The 19,352-nt window shown below is 37.9% G+C and overlaps 1 protein-coding gene across 2 annotated transcripts; it reads left to right on the top strand.

Moving 5' to 3' along the window:
* Window positions 1-275: 275 nt before the first annotated feature.
* On the top strand, window positions 276-6,654 carry LOC107786067 (putative methyltransferase PMT26). Of its 2 annotated transcripts, none has more exons than XM_016607499.2 (9): window positions 276-729; window positions 1,980-3,048; window positions 3,133-3,282; window positions 4,372-4,642; window positions 4,882-4,992; window positions 5,075-5,249; window positions 5,354-5,626; window positions 5,829-6,023; window positions 6,135-6,654. In XM_016607499.2, exons 2-9 carry the CDS (start codon window positions 2,029-2,031, stop codon window positions 6,361-6,363), a joined length of 2,424 nt encoding a protein of 807 aa, XP_016462985.1. In that variant the 5' UTR covers window positions 276-729; window positions 1,980-2,028; the 3' UTR covers window positions 6,364-6,654. The 2 variants fall into 2 exon arrangements, with proteins under 2 accessions (XP_016462985.1, XP_016462986.1); XM_016607500.2 differs by having other exon boundaries at window positions 277-434.
* Window positions 6,655-19,352: the final 12,698 nt, after the last annotated feature.

Here is a 19,352-nt window from a genome sequence, read left to right as displayed (position 1 = left end):
AAATAGCTGGTAAAAACTGGCTAACCCATATTGTTCGGGACTATGATTAGAATCCTATTTTGCCTTACAATAATGTGTGTTCTCACTCATGTTTCATTTTAATATGAATTTGATCGAATTCAACAAACTTCTATTCTTATAAAATATTAAAATTTAGAATACAATTACATAAAAAAACTTATAATTTTAAATTCATAAACTTGAAATTATGTGCTTTGGCTCCTTTCTCAAGTTTTATGAACAACTTATAAGCTACCGAAACGCGTTGTAGATCTTATACATTGAAATTCTTAGATGGGTTCAGAAACCGTGCTTTGTTATATATCCCTAACCGACTATATGCACCTCAATCAGCGCCAGCTACGGATCTTGTCTTCTTGTGTGCCGCGCACATTGTCACGGCTCTTGTTCATGTTGCTACCTCCCTCTCCTAAGTAAAGTCATCTCCTCTTTCACTATTAGATATTTGAATGTAAAACTCTCCTTTTTAACTTTAATTTTCTTAAGCAAACCCATAAAAAGTCCACGAAAAATTTATTAAAATAATAAGTCGGGGGAACATCCAAGAATCTCCCTTTACTGCTATACCACTACTCCTCTCGTCGTCTTCTTCTTCACTCTTATTTATTCATGCCCATTATCCGTCACTTCACATACCCAGAACCCCAAAATAATGATTCACTTCTAACAGCTTCCCTTTTCTCAGATCTGTTTTAGAGCTACTAAAAGGTAATTGAGTACTTCAGTTTTGTTTGGGGGTATATTTAGATCCAATACTTGCTTATTTTTGCGTTATTGATCTCTATTTTTGTATGTACATTTTCAATTTCTTCTGATTTTGAGATATCAATTGGTCATTTAATGTATCTTTGGCAGATCTGACTCTTTTTATATCTTTGTCGGTTAGTTCTGCAATTCTTTGAGATGGGGTAGTTGTTATTTGTAGTTCTGCTGGGTTTCTTGAAATGGGTTCTAGAATTTGGTTTGTCCTTTTTGATATTTGATGAAGATCTGAATGATTTGAATCACTTTTACTGTTAAAGACTGTTGCTTTGCATCTTCATGGGTCTTTATTACTCCATCACTTTCCTATTTTTAGTATGAGTTGTTCCTTCATAATTATGTATATACTCTTTTATGTGTTGTCTTGTTTTGGCCATAGGTTTCCCTTTGTTTGGATATAGGTAGTAATTTGTCATAACAGCAGTTGCATCTTAGATTCCTCAGCTTTTCCTCCAAGAGGCGGATCCAGAATTTTAAGCTTATGGGTTCCTACAACAATCTCAAGTTAATCTACACGATAACTGGACCAACGAACTGGGTTCCAAGCTAAATATTCTTATACTTTTAATAAATATTTTAGTACAAATACAGGGTCTATGCAAAAGTTACTGGGTTCACGGGAACCCGTATCCTTTTCTCTGGATCCGCCCCTGTTTCCTCCACATCAAGAATTAAACAAGTACTCTGTCTCCGGCCCATTTTATGTGATGTTGTTTGATTGGACTGATTTTAAGAGAGAAGAAATACTTTTGAAATTTGTGGTCTAAAACAAGCTATACGTATTTGTGTGGTTATAAATCATGTCAATAAAGTTAAATTGTTTATAAACATGGAAAGATATTATTCTTTTTGGGACATACAAAAAACGAAAGTGCATCACCCAAATTGGGATAGACGGAGTAATTCTTTTGTTGCATTATTGTTTCCTTTAAGTTCTATTAATGATGTCAATCCTTCTAATACTCTGAATGAAAACAAGAGATAATTAATGACGGTTTAGAGTTTGATGTGTATGTCTTGTATCCTTTAAGGTCATAGATTTGATTTATCATTTTAGTGTCAATATCCAATCTCTAGTGTTTTAAGTGATGTCGTAGGTTGGTATGACAATTGGTTTTCTTTAGGTAATAAGTTGCCAGAATTGCATGAGAGTGATTCAAAGATTTTATTCTTATTATTTTTATTTTGCATCACAGGTGAATAGAGGAAAATTTTGAAGGACTGATAGAATTGATCGGCAAAAAAATGGCATTAGGAAAGTACTCTAGAGTTGATGGTAGGAAGTCCTCGAGTTATTGCTCGACTGTGACTATAGTGGTATTTGTAGCTCTATGTTTAGTTGGGGTATGGATGATGACATCATCATCTGTTGTTCCAGTCCAAAATTCAGATGTGTCCTCACAGGGGAAAACTAGTGATGCGACAACACAAGTTAGCGAAAGTAAAGAGAGTTCTAATGGTGGCAGTGAGAGTAACAACAATGCTGGTGATGAGAGTAATCCAACTGATGAGGGAAAATCAAAACAATTTGAGGATAACCCAGGTGATTTACCTGAGGATGCGACAAAAGGGGATGCCTCAGTTAGTCAAGAAGAAAATAATTCTAATTCACAACAGACAGAATCAACAACAGAGGTGAAGCAGGAAGAAAAATCGACAGAACAGAATGAGGAGACTGGAGACTCTAAGTCAGAAACTCAATCTGAGAGTGGGATAGACAATTCAGATGGCAAAAAGATAGAGGATAAGGATTCTGAAGCCGGAGAGAAAAATGAAAATAAATCTGTTGGAGAGGAGACAGAAGAGGGTTCTGATGAGAAAAAATCAGTAGAAAACCCAGGTGAACTGAATGAGAAAAAGGATCAGGAGGTAGACCAAGGTTCTGATGAGAAAGCTGATGGTCAGAAGAAGGATCAGTCGTCCAATGAGGTATTTCCTTCAGGGGCTCAGTCAGACCTTTTGAATGAAACTACAACTCAAAATGGAGCATTTTCAACTCAGGCATCAGAGTCGAAGAATGAAAAGGAAACACAGAAGTCTCCGGAATCAGATAAAGAAAGCAGGTACACTTGGAAAGTCTGCAATTCCACTGCTGGGCCAGATTATATCCCTTGCCTCGATAATTTGGAAGCAATTAGGAGCCTCAGAAGTACAAAACATTATGAACACCGAGAGAGACACTGTCCGGATAATCCTCCGACTTGTCTTGTTCCACTTCCTGAAGGATATCAACGTTCAGTTGAGTGGCCCACGAGTAGGGAAAAGGTGATGCATTATTTGACAATGCCATTTAAATTTGATTTTATTTATTTTACTTGTTCTTGAAGCTTAAAGTATTACTTCCTGCAGATATGGTACCACAATGTTCCCCATACAAAGCTTGCTGAAGTCAAAGGACATCAAAATTGGGTAAAAGTTAGTGGTGAATACCTTACCTTCCCTGGTGGGGGAACCCAGTTTAAGCATGGTGCTCTGCACTATATTGATTTCATACAGCAGGTTGGCACTTGTACTTATTCTTTGCTCTGCATTTGCTTCTATTTTTTCTTTTCTCAAATCATCACAGAACATGTACATATTATCTGTCAGTTCTTGCAGTTGTTTTCCGGTCTGTACATGCGCTACTTCTCTTTAGTAGATTGTTCAATGTCTATTCTTTATATAGTATGTTGCCTCTTTCTATTTCCCTAAATCAACATGTGGTGTCTGATATAATAGAATTGACTACTTGATTCCCAAAAAGAAAAAAGAAGGAAGAAAAAGTAGAAAAGAGGGATCAGATCTTTTAAGTTTGGTACCAGAATTCAGGGAAAAGAATTCTTCACAATGATCTTATGATGTCTTGAGTTGCTTCTCTGAGCTGGGTTCCTACATAATTATATTGTGAATGTCTTGGATGATAAAGTTCACAGATATTGGAGTGAAACTAGTGTAAAATACTGTTTGCATCTGATAACTACGTGTAGTTGTCGAGTATATGACTTAATTAGGACATTATGGTTATCTTCCCTTGGGGTTGTTTTGGACCAACCATACATCATCCATTTTGAGGTTCTCAAACAGTTTATAGTGCTTGTACCCAGTAATGAGAGAGATCATAGGGTGTGAATGAAAAAGGAACATGTTGCTTGTATTCTAAGTCTGAATGGAAATAGAACATTTCACTTATTATTCTAAGTTACTCTCTTCATTTCTTTTAAAACATAAAACCTTAAAAGAAGCTTTTCTTGATTTTTCTTCACCCATGTTAACCTCAATGTGTAACACTCTTGGTGTATCAGCAAAATTATTAAGTTCTCTAATAGTCTTTCATGGCGTTTGATTCTTTAGCTGTTAGAATGTTTAGTGTTAGTATTAGAGTGCGAGAGTTAGAATATTAGAATGGTGATTTCTTAAGTTAGATATTGTCCCACGTCAAATATGAATATTAGAATGTTAAGTTCTTAAGTTGGATATTTTCCCACATTGTCAAATATCACGTGTATTTGATACTTGTAAAAAAGTGTCTTGCATCCATCAAATGGTCGAGTAATCTATATATATCTTCTATTATTTTTCTCACACAAAACTTTTATGTTATTGTTGCAGTCTATTCCAGATATTGCCTGGGGCAAACGAACTCGGGTTATATTAGATGTTGGATGTGGGGTTGCCAGCTTTGGGGGTTATCTTTTCGATAGAGATGTTTTAGCCATGTCTCTCGCTCCGAAAGATGAACATGAAGCTCAGGTTCAGTTTGCTCTTGAGAGGGGTATTCCTGCTATATCCGCTGTCATGGGTACAAAGAGGCTTCCCTTTCCTAGTCGAGTCTTTGACGTTGTTCATTGTGCACGTTGCAGAGTGCCCTGGCATATTGAAGGTATTTTATTTTGCATTCTGCCTACTCGTGATATCTTTTCACTGCTACAAGTAGTGAAGTGTAAAGTGCAAAATTATTCTATTCAGTAGGTGAACCCTTGAGAAGAACATAGGAGTTCTTGGTTTGTGAACTGAAAATATTTCATCACCAATCATTTTGTCTTGATTATTTCTTCTTACAGCTACGATGAAATTGTGAAACTTGATTTGGATTAAACCATTTCGATCTAAAAATTGTAGGGGGGAAGCTTCTCCTGGAGCTCAACCGTTTACTTCGACCTGGTGGACTTTTTGTGTGGTCTGCTACTCCTGTTTACCAAAAGCTTCCTGAAGATGTTGAGATCTGGGAAGGTACTTTGCTTTAACTTGTTTAATTTTAGCTCTTTGACAACTTGGTTAACTGCTCTTGCTGAACGGTGCTCATTTTTGACAGCCATGAAGAAGTTGACAAAGGCAATGTGCTGGGAACTTATTTCAAAAACGAAGGATAGAGTTAATGCAGTAGGAGTCGCTGTATATCGCAAGCCTATGGACAACGAGTGCTATGAACAAAGATCAGAGGATGCTCCCCCGCTTTGTCAAGGATCTGATGATCCAAATGCAGCCTGGTATTGTTCTCAGAGAGATAGCAACTTCTTTTTTAGTATTATTGTCAAATAGTATTGTCAACTATGGCCTTAAACATGATCTGATGAATGCATGCTTTCTTCAGGAACGTGCCTTTACAGGCTTGCTTGCATAAAGCTCCGGTAGCCACATCAGAACGTGGATCTCAATGGCCAGAATCATGGCCCGCCAGGTTGTCAAAATCACCTTACTGGTTATTGAGTTCCCAGGTTGGAGTATATGGGAAACCAGCTCCAGAAGATTTTACTGCAGATTATGAACACTGGAAACATGTGGTGAAGAATTCATATATTAATGGAATGGGGATAAACTGGTCTACTGTGCGGAATGTCATGGACATGCGTGCTATCTATGGAGGGTATGTACCGAGTGCTATGTTATTTGCTTCCTAGTTCCTACTGAGTGCTACACGTTTGGCTGAATGTAGTACCTGGTTGGTGCTATAACTATTCTCTCAGTCCCTGTTTTCTCTCAGAAAAGATTATATCTGTTGTGACTTGCTAAAACATCTTTTCGTTCTCTTCAATGGCATGTGATGTTAAAGTTTTGTCACCTTGCAGATTTGCTGCTGCTTTAAGAGACTTGAATGTGTGGGTTATGAACATTGTCTCAGTAGATGCTCCAGATACACTACCAATTATTTATGAGAGAGGTCTTTTCGGAATTTACCATGACTGGTGTGAATCCTTCAGCACTTATCCCAGATCTTACGATCTTCTCCATGCCGACCATCTCTTCTCCAAGATTAAAACAAAGTAAGTGTCGAACCTTTAAAATTGCTTCATGGACTTAAACCTACACCATTGATTCCCTATTTCTCTTATGTTATGTGATCTGATTGTGCTTCTGACTTTCAAAACTCGTAGATGTGGTTTACCAGCAATAGTTGCAGAAGTTGACCGTATTTTGAGACCGGAAGGGAAGCTCATTGTCCGTGACAAAGTGGAAGCTGTAACCGAATTAGAAAGCATGTTCAAGTCTATGCATTATGAAATCCGTATGACCTATTCAAAGGACAAGGAAGGATTGTTGTGTGTCCAGAAAACAATGTGGCGGCCAAAGGAAGTTGAGACACTAACTTATGCCCTTGCTTAGCTGCTTAGCATATGCGCGGATGCTGGTTGTATTCCATTCTAGAGGCGTTCATGACACGGTGACTAGATAGTTTTTCAATTAAATTCTTGTTACTGTATTCTTGTCGGGCTATCGTGTACCATTCCATAGCAAAATTAGTACTGTCATTATATATTTGTGGAAAGTAAGTTTTGTAATATTATGTCAGTAGTTGTGGAGGAGGTGAATATTCTTGGAAGTGTAAATGCCATTGGTTTAGAACGATGGTAAAAACTCAAAAACACCAGAATGAAATTCGTTTTACGAGCGCCAGAGCTCTCTCAGTCTCTTTTACTTCTCTTGTGGGGTTTGAGAATCAATATTGGAGCAGGTGGAGTTGGATTGTTCTATAGTAATCAAAACTCAAGACAGTATGATAGTTTTACAAATTAGAAATTACAAACTCCTTGGTTTGGTCGTATTTTATTTTGTTATCACTTGTATTTTCTTATGATCCCCAAAATACTCTTTAGTATGCCAAAAAGAAAGATTAGAAATTCTTTCCATCTCCTCTCCACTTTCTCTCTCTAGAAACTCTAAGGAGTTTGTTATGCGATGATTAGCAATGAAGAAATTGCTATACATAGGGGTGTTCATGGTTCGGTTTTTCCCTAAAAAGAAATCAAATCAAGTAAGTCAGTTTTTCACATATTAGAACCAAACCAAACCATAAGTCGGGTTTTTCTCGATTCGGTCTATGTCGGATTTTGTTGGTTTTTCGGTCTTTTTGGTTATTTGCTGGTTTGTTCTTGAATATAAGACATACACTACTAAATACATATTCCGGCGACCACATTTTCAACGTAACACTATCAAATTAATTACCCTTTGAGAAATCTATTATTTACCAAGATATATTGGTGATAATTGAATCAAATAGTGATGAATAATTTAAGGACTCAATTAAAAATATACTATTTTTAAAACAAAATGGATTCTTACACTTAACAAAAAAAAAACTACCAAAAATGTAAAGATAAAGAACTATACTAAAAGTGCAAACTATTAACATTTACCATAAAATTTTTGAAACTTTGTATAAAAATATAAATATATATAGGTGTAATAATAAATTTGAAATAGCTACTCCTATAGTCGGTTTGGTTCGGTTTTTTTTCTGATTAAAACCAAAATCAAACCAAATTTGATCGGTTTTTAAAATTCAAAACCAAAACCAAACCAAACCAAAAAGTATCAATTTTTTTGGTTGGTTTAGTTTGATTTTCGATTTGGTTTAATTTTTCGGATTTTTATGAACACCCCAGGCTTATACATTAATTACATACTTTCCTCTAACAGTTGTATCCTAAAGTACATACTGCGCATTGCTTCTATAATTGATGCCATCCCTAACTTTGTTATATATACCCATTCGTTCTATTAACATTATAAAAAGTTGGTGAATCTTGCCATAAAGGTATGCCTGCGGTTGCATGAAATCTGTCATGCATTGATCGACTATCATAGTTAAGTAATTATTATGTTTCAGGTCCCTCATCACATACATAGAAATATACTACATTCTTTGTTTTAATGTTTTTCTGTTTATAAGTAGGCTATATTTACTTTTCCAGGGGATGATAATATTTTCCTTTTGTTATAATGAGCTTAGTTTCTAAATTGATGTTACTAGCTGGAAATAAACTTTGATATTGGATTATATTTTTTTAGTAGTCTAAAGAATCTATTACTGACTGATAGAAGTAGTGGCCAGAGACGGATCCAAAATTCAAATTTAATAAGTTCAACTTTTAAGATTTTTAATACTGCACTCATTGTACTATTAAAATTATGGGTTCAAATCTAATATATGTTGAAAGTTTAGTAATCTTTTACATATAAATTCGTACTCCGTATCGAAAGTTATGTGTTTAGTTGAACCCATAACCGAAAGACTATATTCACTCCTGGTATTGGCACATGATCTATTTGCATATTTCTAAGGGAAACTTACACAAATGTCCCAAATAAGTCTCAACTTACCAACCTCTAGCCATTAGTCATAGACTTACCAAAACTAGCCAAGTACATATAAAAATTGAAAAACCAAATAAATAAGGTTCTTTCTCTCAAAGAATCACATGCAAAAAACACCTTCCATATTTTTAAACGTGATTAGCAACATTAGATGCAAGATGGAAAGGAAATTTTATAGATGAGGTAGCAAATAAGGTATGAAATACAAAAAAAATAAAAAATATATACAATATTCCAAATATCTAAGCAATAAAGGAACTTTTTCAATAAGTATAGTTGAAATTCATTGAAAACATATAGATAAGACAATATACAAAATTTGAAAGATTGGAGGTGATTTGGACTGGTTTTGTATCAAAATTCGTAATCAAATCGAGTTCAAAAAATTCTTCTGTGACACATGTATCAACATGTATCACACATGTATCTCACACATAGGTATACATGTGATACACAATAGATACAAATATGATACATATAAGATACACACTGTGATACATATATCATATTTTTTCATGTTCAGTTTTTACTCAGAATTTTCAATTCAAACCGCCTCAAAACTTCACCAAATCATTCCAAAATTGAGATTCAAGCTCCTTAAGATGCATCCAATTTATTCTAATAACACACACTTAAAAGAAAGCAAAAATTTGACTTTTTTTTGCTACAAATAGCTAATTGGTTAATATTTATAATATTTTATAAATTGATTAATTTTTATAATGAACTACTTATAAATGGACATAGCTTATAGTTTCCATATTTCTTTCCTAACAGTAGGTAAGTGAAGCCCGGTTTGCACATGAACACAATGCCTATAGTTTTACAAAGTCATTTGTATGAAAGTATTCAAATATTTCTTACGTGAGGTTCAACTTTAAATTAGTTTAATTATTTTGATTTTTTTAAAAAACATTCCTGGTCATAAGATCCTCTACTTTTACATCGAATTCTAAATTTATTAAATACTGTTTAAGAAAAAAGCCTTATCAATGATGTCAAGTTGTCAACAAAAAAGTTTTCTCCCTTTTAAATATTTTAGTGTGAAGTTTTATTTTTTATTCCATTAGTGACTCATGTGGTTCGTAATTCTTACTTTCTTTTTTTAGTTTACAATAGTCAAAGATGATAACCAAATCCACCATAAGGTTAAAAGGAAGTATATGTGCTATCACTTATATACACGTGACAATTGTTCTGTAAAACTAAAAGGGACAATACAGTAAATACAGATGAAAAATAATAAAGCAGTTACAATAAATCATATGTGGAAGTCAATGAGAATGCATAGTCTGGAGCAAGAAGTCCCAAGAACAGTAACACTATCAAATGTTTATTATAGAATGCAATTACAATTTAATCAATTCAAATATAAGTACTGTAGTCTCATATCTTCAATCTCACAGTTGTACTATTTGTACAAAAATAATTGAAAAGCCAATAATAACAAAATTATTTGACTAATACCAACAATCTATCTCTCTTAAGATAACTACTAACCATGTCTTTCACGAGCGCACCGATAGTAGCCTATATTATGCGATATAGGTGCTATTTATGCTCGAAGTTAACCAACTTTATTAAGGTTTTAAGTGCTAAATGATAACAAAATGCTCTAATTGAGATTTTTTGTGCTTTACAGGAGCAAGTGTTGATTATGAGGATATTGAACAGCTTTTGGAACTAATTTGGAACAAGGAAAGCCACTCGGAGGTGAATGCGCGTGAAAGAAGAAGGAGAAAAGGAGAAAACAACGGAACCTCACTAGCACGGGCTAAGCGCGGGCGCGCTTCAACCGCGCTAGTCCAGGCAGAATGGAACGCAATATGCGCGGCCCAAGCGCGGTCGCGCTCATCAAATCACTGAACCTTATTTCCAGGGGTAATTTCGTAAGTTCGGGGGCAACTCTCCTTAACATATAAGAAGCCCAAGTCTCCCAAAGAGAGGGTATCAACGTTTTTATAGTTTTGTGGCGGCAAGAACAAGTGTGAGAAGATCATGACACCATTAGAGTTTTCATTCTTCTTCTTGTTACCATTATTTTGTGAATTATGACTGATTCTATGGTTTTATCTTATTTTAACATGAGTAGCTAAACATTTAATCTGGGGTTGATAGAACCAATTGTTAGATGAAGTTTTGGCTCAGTTTTGTTATAATCGAGCCAGGTTTATTATATGATTGTTCAACTATGCTTTGTATGGTGATTAATTGAATGTGCCCTTGATTAATCGTATCTAATCGCCTTGTGTTGCTTGAGAAAGAATACTAGGTTAGATTGTTGTTGAACAACACCACTTTTGGGTAATTGAAAAGATTCATTACTTGAATTTAAAAGTGGGGTTAGAGATAACGAAACTTTGGTAGGGTAATTCAGAGCTGCGTAAATTAGCAGCTAGAGTAGTTCGAGAGAATGCTCTAGTAAATTATCATAGTTGATCGAGAGATAGTTGCGGTAACCCATAGCTCATAATCCTCATAGATTATTATGGCGAGATTATAGCAAAAGAGTTAAGAATTAATCTAGCAATTGGGGAAATCAATACCCTAGATCGTTTTACCATTGAATTATCTTTGATATAGAATATTGTTAGTTTTAATATCGTTTTACTTTAGTTAAACAAAACCCAATATTTATTGATAAAAATCTTGCATCCGAAAATTGTTTGAGCTTGTACAAGAATCGCTAAGAGTTGTGATAGATAGGTTAGTTCCATGAGGATTCGACTCCGGACTTGTAAACCGAATTATATTTGCAACGATCGCTTTGTGTTTTATAAGGCATAGTTGGGCGTGATCAAATTTTGGCACCGTTGCCGGGGAACTAACAGTGTTATTTATTGCAACTTTGAAGTAGTGCTAGAATTATTAGTTTAGATCAATTTTCTATGGTGCTAAATAATTTTTCATTGAAATTCTCACGTTTGAACTCTTGTGTGATTCAGGTGTATGCTTAGAGATTTTTCGAGGACGGGTGAACTGCTTGAAGGACTCTCAGACCCGGAGAAAACATTCAGGGCATTAAACCGTGCCAATAAGAAGAACAAACAATCACAACAAACACACCAACTTGAAATTGAAATGGGTGATGTAGATAATGTCAACGAGAACATCAGGAATGATCAAGATGACCCAAACGTCAGAGTAGTGGCACCTCTTGTGCCAGAAGCTGTACTTTATGATTGGGCACAACCAACAGTTGACAACCTGGCCACCGCCATTGTTGTGCCCTAGATACAAGCGGAGACGTTCCAGATCACCAACAACATGCTGCATCTTCTGCATAATAAGGGATTGTTCTCCGGGTCACACATTGAAGACCCTCAACAACACCCGAATTTTTTTTTGTCGATTTGTGTGACCCAAATGCAGCCAAATGTGACCCCGGAATCCATCAAGCTGTTCTGTTTCCGTTCTCTGTGACTGGGGAAGCTAAGTCTTGACTGAATTCGCTCCCAATAAATTCCATTGCCACTTGGGAGGAATTAGTCAAGTAGTTCCTGAACAAGTTTTACCCACCCAACAAGACTGTAAGACAGATTGATGAGATATTGCAGTACAAGTAGCAACCCACTGAGACCTTATAGGAAACTTGGGAAAGATTCAAAGGGATGCTAGTAAAGTGTCCCCACCATGGTATTCCAGATCAGATGCTCGGCCAGAGATTCTACATGGGGTTAGCAGACAATTTAAAAGCCAATGTAGATGCTTCAGCTGGGGGTGCATTTCTGAGCAATACATTCACAGAATGTAAAATCCTTCTTGACAAGATGTCCCAAAATTCGAGGTGGATGATGAGAGGTACGACCCAGACACCAATAGTGCATTCAGTTCCTCTTGACCCAAATAATTCACATGTAGAGAACATAGCTACACTCATGACTCAGATGAGTATATTGATGAAAAAGATTGATGATATGGGCACAAAGCAAGTGCATATCGTTGACACAACAAATGGAGGACTATGTACACCTTGCATTAATCAAGGGTTAAGAGAGGATATGAATTATGTCAATAATTTTGGGGGTCAGAGGCAAGGAGGACAACAATGGAGACCAGCACCCAACCAGCAGTACAAACCGAACATGCCACAACCTTGAGGTATGCAACCCCAAGGCCAAATGGTGCCATATCATAGACAACATGGCTATCAATAGCATCACCAGCAACAGTTGACATATCAGCCACCTCATCAGCAACATGACGACAACATGGTAAAAATTAGGGGTATGCTGCAACAACTCATTGGAACAAATGGTAAGATACAGGAAAAGTTGGCAGCGCATGACTCATCAATTAAGGGCATTGAAACTTAACTGGGGCAGTTGTCCATGGCCCTAAATAACCGCCCCCAGGGAACATTACCAGCTAACACGAACATTAACCCCAAGGAGCAAAACCCAAATCAGCTGATGGCAGTAAGTCTCCGGAATGGGAGAGATTTAGACAGGGAGCAAGAAGTTGCTCAATCCAGAAGAGAGACTACACCAGCCACTCCTGTTCCATTGGAGATAGATGAATCAACGCAACTCATTGAAGTGGCGGTTGAACAGGCTCAGGTTGATAAGGGTAAGGCTAAAGAAAGTGAACAAGTTGCAAAATAGGTGGCACCTCTTGTGCCACAAAATGCCAACAAAGAATAGCCAGCAGGCAGTGGACAAAGAGTGATGCCTGCACCATTTCCTCAGAGACTGGCAAAAAAAAAGAAAGAAGATCAATACAGGAAATTTATAGAGATGCTTCGTCAGATTCAATTGAATATCCCTCTGATGGATGCTTTGAGAAAAATGCCAGGTTATGCAAAAATGATGAAGGACCTGATGTCACGGAAATTTGACTTTCAAGACCTGTCCACAGTAACTCTGACACAGACATGCAACGCGGTAGTGACAAGACCATGGCTCAAAAGATGTCTGGTCAAGGTAGCTTCACTATTCCGTGTACTATTGAGAGTTATGCCTTTGCAAAAGCATTGTGTGACTTAGGAGCCAGCATAAACTTGATGCCTTTGGCAATATATACAAAACAGGGCATTGGCAGAGAGAGATCGACTTCGATGCTGTTGCAACTGACTGACCGCAAGGTTAAAAGGCCGATGGGGATTCTTGATAATATGCTGGTACAAGTGGAAAAGTTTGTATTCCCTGCAAATTTTGTTATTCTAGATTTCCAAGTAGATGAGGAGATACCCATCATTATGGGGAGGCCATTCTTAGCCACTGGGAGAGCATTGATTGATTGTGAAACTGCGGAATTAAAAATGAGGTTGAATGATGAAGAAGTAATATTCAACATTCAACAATCCATGAGGAGACCTAGTGAATATGCAAATTGCTTACTAGTGGAAGCTGTGGATGTGATCCTGCATGAAGATGATGAGACCCTAAATGCCAAAGATCCATTGGGAGCTTGCTTGACAAATTTAGAGGAGATCGATGGTGAAAGGTTGGCGGAGTGGGTCATGGCACTCGAAGGCCAAGGATTCTGGAAGATGGAACCTCAGTTCGAGCCCCTTGAATTAGAAAAGAGAGCTACACCACCTGCAATACCATCAATAGAGGAACCACCACAGCTGGAGCCTAAACCGCTTCTAGCCCACCTCAGGTATGCTTTCTTGGGTCCCAATTCTACTTTGCCTGTTATTATATCATTTGGTTTGCTAGTTGTGCAGGTAGAACAATTACTGCAGGTGTTGCTGGAATGCAAAACTACCATTGGTTGGACCATGGCAAACATAAAGGGTATCAGCCCGGCCTTCTGCATGCACAAGATTCGCCTGGAAGAAAGGCACAAACCTTCCAGGGAACATCAACGAAGGCTGAACCCGAATATAAAAGAGGTAGTGAAAAAGGAGGTAATCAAGTGGTTGGGCACGTGCATCATCTTTCCCATCTCTGACATCAATTGGGGAAGCCCCGTCCAGTGTGTACCGAAAAAGGTGGAATGACAGTTGTACAAAATGAGAATAAAGAGTTGATCTCAACTCGTAGAGTCACAAGGTGGCAGATTTGCATGGATTACAAGAAATTAAATGCAGCCACCCGAAAGGACCATTTCCCCTTACCCTTCATTGACCATATGTTGGACAGGTTAGTTGGGCGATCCCATTTTTGTTTCTTGGACGGATACTTGGGGTACAATCACATCTCAATAGCCCTGGAAGATAGAGAGAAAACATCCTTTACATGTCCGTATGGCAACTTTGCCTTTCGGAGGATGCCCTTTGGACTTTGCAATATACCAACCACATTCCAGCGGTGTATGTTAGCCATTTTCACTGACATGGTCGAAGACATTATGGAGGTGTTTATGGATGATTTTTCCGTGGTATGGGATTCATTCGAAGATTGTCTTCACAACCTTAAAAGAGTGCTCAAACGATGTGTAAGGACAAATTTGGTGCTGAACTAGGAGAAGTGCCATTTTATGGTACAAGAAGGCATAGTATTGGGGTATAGAATGTCCAAAAAGGGAATTGAAGTGGACCATGCAAAAGTTAATGTGATTGAGCTCCCAGCACCCACTTCAGTGGAAGCAGTGAGAAGTTTCCTTGGGTACGCCGGATTCTACAGGCGGTTCATCAAGGATTTTTCAAAAATTGCTAACCCCTTATGTAAGCTGCTTGAAAAAGACCAGCACTTTGTGTTTTTTTGATGATTGCAGGTTAGCATTTGAGGAGCTGAATAAGAGATTGGTGACTGCACCCATCATGGTTGCACCCAACTAGGAGAAACCATTCGAGCTGATGTGCGACGCCAGTGATTACGCTATATGAGCGGTTTTGGGCAGCGCAAGGAGAATATTATGCACCCAATTTACTATGCAAGCCGGACGCTTAGTGGTGCACAGTTGAACTACACAGTCACGGAAAAGGAAATGCTCGCTGTAGTATTTGCCTTCGACAAATTCAGTTCATGCTTGATTGGCTCGAAAGTTATTGTTTATACTGACCATGCAACCATTAGGTACTTGATGGCAAAGAAGAAGTTAAAGCCCCACTTGATTCACTGGTTTCTGCTGCTACAAGAATTTGACCTGGAGATTCGTGACCGAAAGGGGACATACAACCAAGTAGCAGACCACCTCTCGCGGTTGGAAAGGGTAGAAAAGAGAACGGAGGTTGAAGATATCCTTGAGACATTCTCGGATGAGCAATTACTTGCTGTGACAATGGAGGAGGAACCATGGTATGCTGATATTGCTAATTACTTAGCATGTAGTATTATACCTCATGATCTTTCCTCAATTCAAAAGAATTTTTTTTTCCGTGATTGTCGGGCGTATTATTGAGATGAACCTCTATTGTTCAAAATATGTGTTGATAACATGATCCAGTGGTGTATCCGCGAGCAAAATCAACCCTCTGTTTTGCAGGCTTGCCATACTTCGCCATATGGTGGACACTTTGGAGGAGTTCGGACAGCAACAAAGGTGCTGGAATTAGGCCTGTATTGACCTATATTGTTCAAGGTAGGGGCGGCCCTTCCATAAAGCAAGTAAAGCAACCGCTTTAGGCCCCATATTTGTGGGGGCCCTATTTTTTTGTTACACCTAATAGACTATGTATAAGTTTAAAAAATAGTTTTGTAAAGTGATAAACTTTGATTTCTTTCTTTAACAAATATAGAGAAGAAGGATTTGCAGCTGCTATGATTTCGACCAAGGAAATTGCACTTGAAATGAATATCGAAGCCAAATTTCGTAAGAAATGTGTGATATATAGGAAGTAACAATTTGACGCACATGTTGATAATAAAATCTCAAAATCTTTCGAAGAGTCCTTAGAGTTGATTACTTTTATACATAACAGACAAGACTATTTTTTCATTTCAAAATAGATTCGAACAATTCGAAACATATGAAAATATTTTTGGTTTTCTATTTGGCTGTAAAAACTAACATCACTAGATGTTGGAAATTTGAAAAATATATTGCCTTAATCTTGAATGTTCCTTAAAGCATAATAATCAATTCAATATTGATGGTCTAGATTTATTTTCTGAATTAAAAATATTAAAAAAATAGCACAATTAGAAAACAACAGTTTAATTGATACACTTAATCAGATAAAAAGATTTAATTCTTTTTTCAAATGCCTAAATTGCTTAGGGAATAGTGTTCATAACTGATGTTACTATTACTTCAGCAGAAAGAAGTTTTCAAAATTAAAATCGATAAAATCCTACCTAAGAACAAAATATCACAAAAATTATTAAATGGATTATCGATATTGTCAATTGAGAAATACTTATTATGAGTTATTGATTATAAGAAAATTATTAATAACTTTGTATCTAAGAAAAGCTAAAAAAAATTCAAATAAATAATTAAAAAATTAAAAAGCTAAAGCCCCTCATAAAGTTTGGCTTTAGGCCACAAAATTTGCCGGGCCTCCCCTGGTTCAAGGATGCCTATGCTTGGGTCAAAAGCTGTGATAAATGTCAAAGGACGGACAACATATCCCTTCGTCATGAGATGCCAATGACCACAATCCAAGAGGTGGAAGTGTTTGACATGTGGGGGATCGACTTCATGGGGCCTTTCGTCAGCTCATACGGTAACAAATATATACTGGTTGCTGTTGACTATGTCTCCAAGTGGGTCGAAGCAGTTGCTCTCCCAACCAATGATGCGAAAGGGGTAACCAGTTTCCTAAAGAAAAACATCTTCACACGTTTTGGCACCCCGAGCCATAATCAGTGATGGTGGCTCTCATATTTGCAATAGAGCGTTTGCACGCCTGTTGGAGAAGTATGGAGTTCGCCACAAGGTAGCCTCACCATACCACCCACAAACAAGCGGGCAGGTGGAAGTGTCCAATGGAGAAATCAAAAGTGTCCTCTCAAAAATAGTGAATGCAACAAGAACTGATTGGGCAAGGAAGCTGGATGATGCATTGTGTGCGTACCGCACAGCCTTCAAAACTCCAATTGTCACCATACAAGTTGGTATTTGGAAAGGCATGCCACCTTCCGGTTGAGTTCGAACACAAAGCACGGTGTTCATTGCGGCAGCTGAACTTAAACATGGAGACAACGGGCACCAACAAAGTTAATGGGTTGCATGAGCTTGAGGAATTTCGGTTCCAGGCATTCGAGAGTTCTAGACTATATAAAGAAAGGATAAAACTGATGCATGACAAATACATCTTGAATCGGCAAACCCGGAGAATTAGTGCTGCTATATAACTCAAGATTGAGATTGTTCCCGAGTAAGTTGAAGTCCCGATGGTCAGAACTATTCAGAGTGGTGCAAATGTTCCCAAGTGGAGTTGTGGAGATCGAATTTGAAGATAGGACGAATAAATTCATAGTGAATGGATAAAGGTTGAAACATTACCTTGGAATGACTGAAGAAAAAGGGGACAACGTGGTGATAATGTTGGACAAGCCCCAATACATAAATGAGGAGTGATGACATAAGTCTGCGTTATGTCGCGACGTTAAATCAAGCGCTTCATGGGAGGCAACCCATTGATTTATTGTATTTGTCGTGCCACGACATTAACTAAGGCGTTGGTTGGGAGGCAACCCAATGCGTAGTGACTTCAGTATAGTTAGAATTTGTTATTTTTGATTTTAGTAAGTACTAACCGGTGCAGGTGAGCTTAGGTGAGTGATAAGTCCATCAGACGCTGAAGGAATAGGTAAAAATTTGAAAAATCTTGAGGCTGAGGAGCACAGGCGTGCTCAGACCGTGCATATGGCAAAGTATTCTACCTCAGCGTTTCGCCCAGGAGTGCGGCCGCGCTCGGACCTCGTATATGGCTAAGTGTTCTTTTTCACTAGCTCGACTGCGCTAGTACCGCGCTTGGACCACGCTTGTACCGTTCCGCCTGCTACTTTGTATAAGTTAACATTTTTTTATTTTCTTATTTTGTAGTTTAATTGTATTATTTTGTTTACCCCAACCCTAAACCCCCCTCCTCTCCTATCACACCTCAAACCCCTCTTCTCCCCCTACGACTAAGTCCCTTCCTCTCCACTCAAACACGCACCTTTTCCATTCCCAAATAATCCCAGCCCTAATCCTCCCCAAAGTTCACTGCAATTCCATCCCCACCACTCTTCTTCTTCACTTCTCACAATCTCCTCCCACTTCAGGTAAGGTTTTCTTTTTGCCAATTTTTGTTGGGTTTTCTTTTGAATTCTTGATTATGTAGTATTTTTTCTTCTTATTCTCTTAGAAGTAAGTTGTAGTGTATACATAGTTGCTTGTGGATTATGGTGTTTGTGTAGATGCATATCTTAACTTAGGTGGGTAATATTGGGGCAATTGTGATGAACATTGGTTTATAACATGGTAAAGTGGGGGTTCCGATGAATGATGCCCACAAAGTATTTGTTAAAATGCCACAGTGAGTGTCAATGGTAATTGTGACCAATTGTGCGGGTGGAGTCTGAGTAACCGCAGTTGAGTAACATATTTTTTGCTGTGCTAATGATATTCTTCTCCCAGATACTATGGCACCCTCCAGGAAATGCCAAACCACCGGTGCTACATCCAGCAGTCAAGCTGGATCCTCTAGCGTGCACTTCAGCTCCTGCTCGTCCTTTTGATAGTAATAGGTTTGTCTCTGCCACGGCTCAGGACCGTTTTGCTGATAAGCCCTCCAAGAAACCAATACCGTAGAGGGGAATGGATATAGGGTCACTCCACCATGGCTGTCCCAACTTGTACAATGAGTTGGTCAGGCGTGGGCTAGAAATTTTCTTTGAAGAGCCGGATGATAGGAATTTGATGGTTGTGCGTGATTCTATGCCAACGTTAAAGAACATGTGAATGGTGTAGTAATGGTGTGCAATAAGGCTGTGGATGCCTCTGTTGAGGCTATTCGGAGCATATACTGGCTGCCCGCACCTGTGGCGGAAATGGAGGATTATTATGGAGCCTATGGCAGAAGATACATTAAGTGAGAGTTATTCTTTGAAAAAATTTGTGTGCCAGGAAAGGAGATTGTGTGGATGAAATATGGGCATAAGTTCGATTCAGCA

Source organism: Nicotiana tabacum, chromosome 11 (assembly GCF_000715075.1).
Source record: "Nicotiana tabacum cultivar K326 chromosome 11, ASM71507v2, whole genome shotgun sequence".
In the NCBI taxonomy this organism is placed as follows: domain Eukaryota; kingdom Viridiplantae; phylum Streptophyta; class Magnoliopsida; order Solanales; family Solanaceae; genus Nicotiana; species Nicotiana tabacum.
Note: the sequence above shows the minus strand (reverse complement) of the source record. Positions and strands in the feature narration are given on the sequence as shown.

Bases quoted from the DNA above. Each gene is read 5' to 3' on its own strand.
- LOC107786067 (XM_016607499.2), top strand. From the start codon at position 2,029: ATGGCATTAGGAAAGTACTCTAGAGTTGATGGTAGGAAGTCCTCGAGT. The intron at 3,049-3,132 runs GTGATGCATTAT...TACTTCCTGCAG, and splicing joins GGCCCACGAGTAGGGAAAAG to ATATGGTACCACAATGTTCC. The intron at 3,283-4,371 runs GTTGGCACTTGT...TTATTGTTGCAG, and splicing joins ATATTGATTTCATACAGCAG to TCTATTCCAGATATTGCCTG.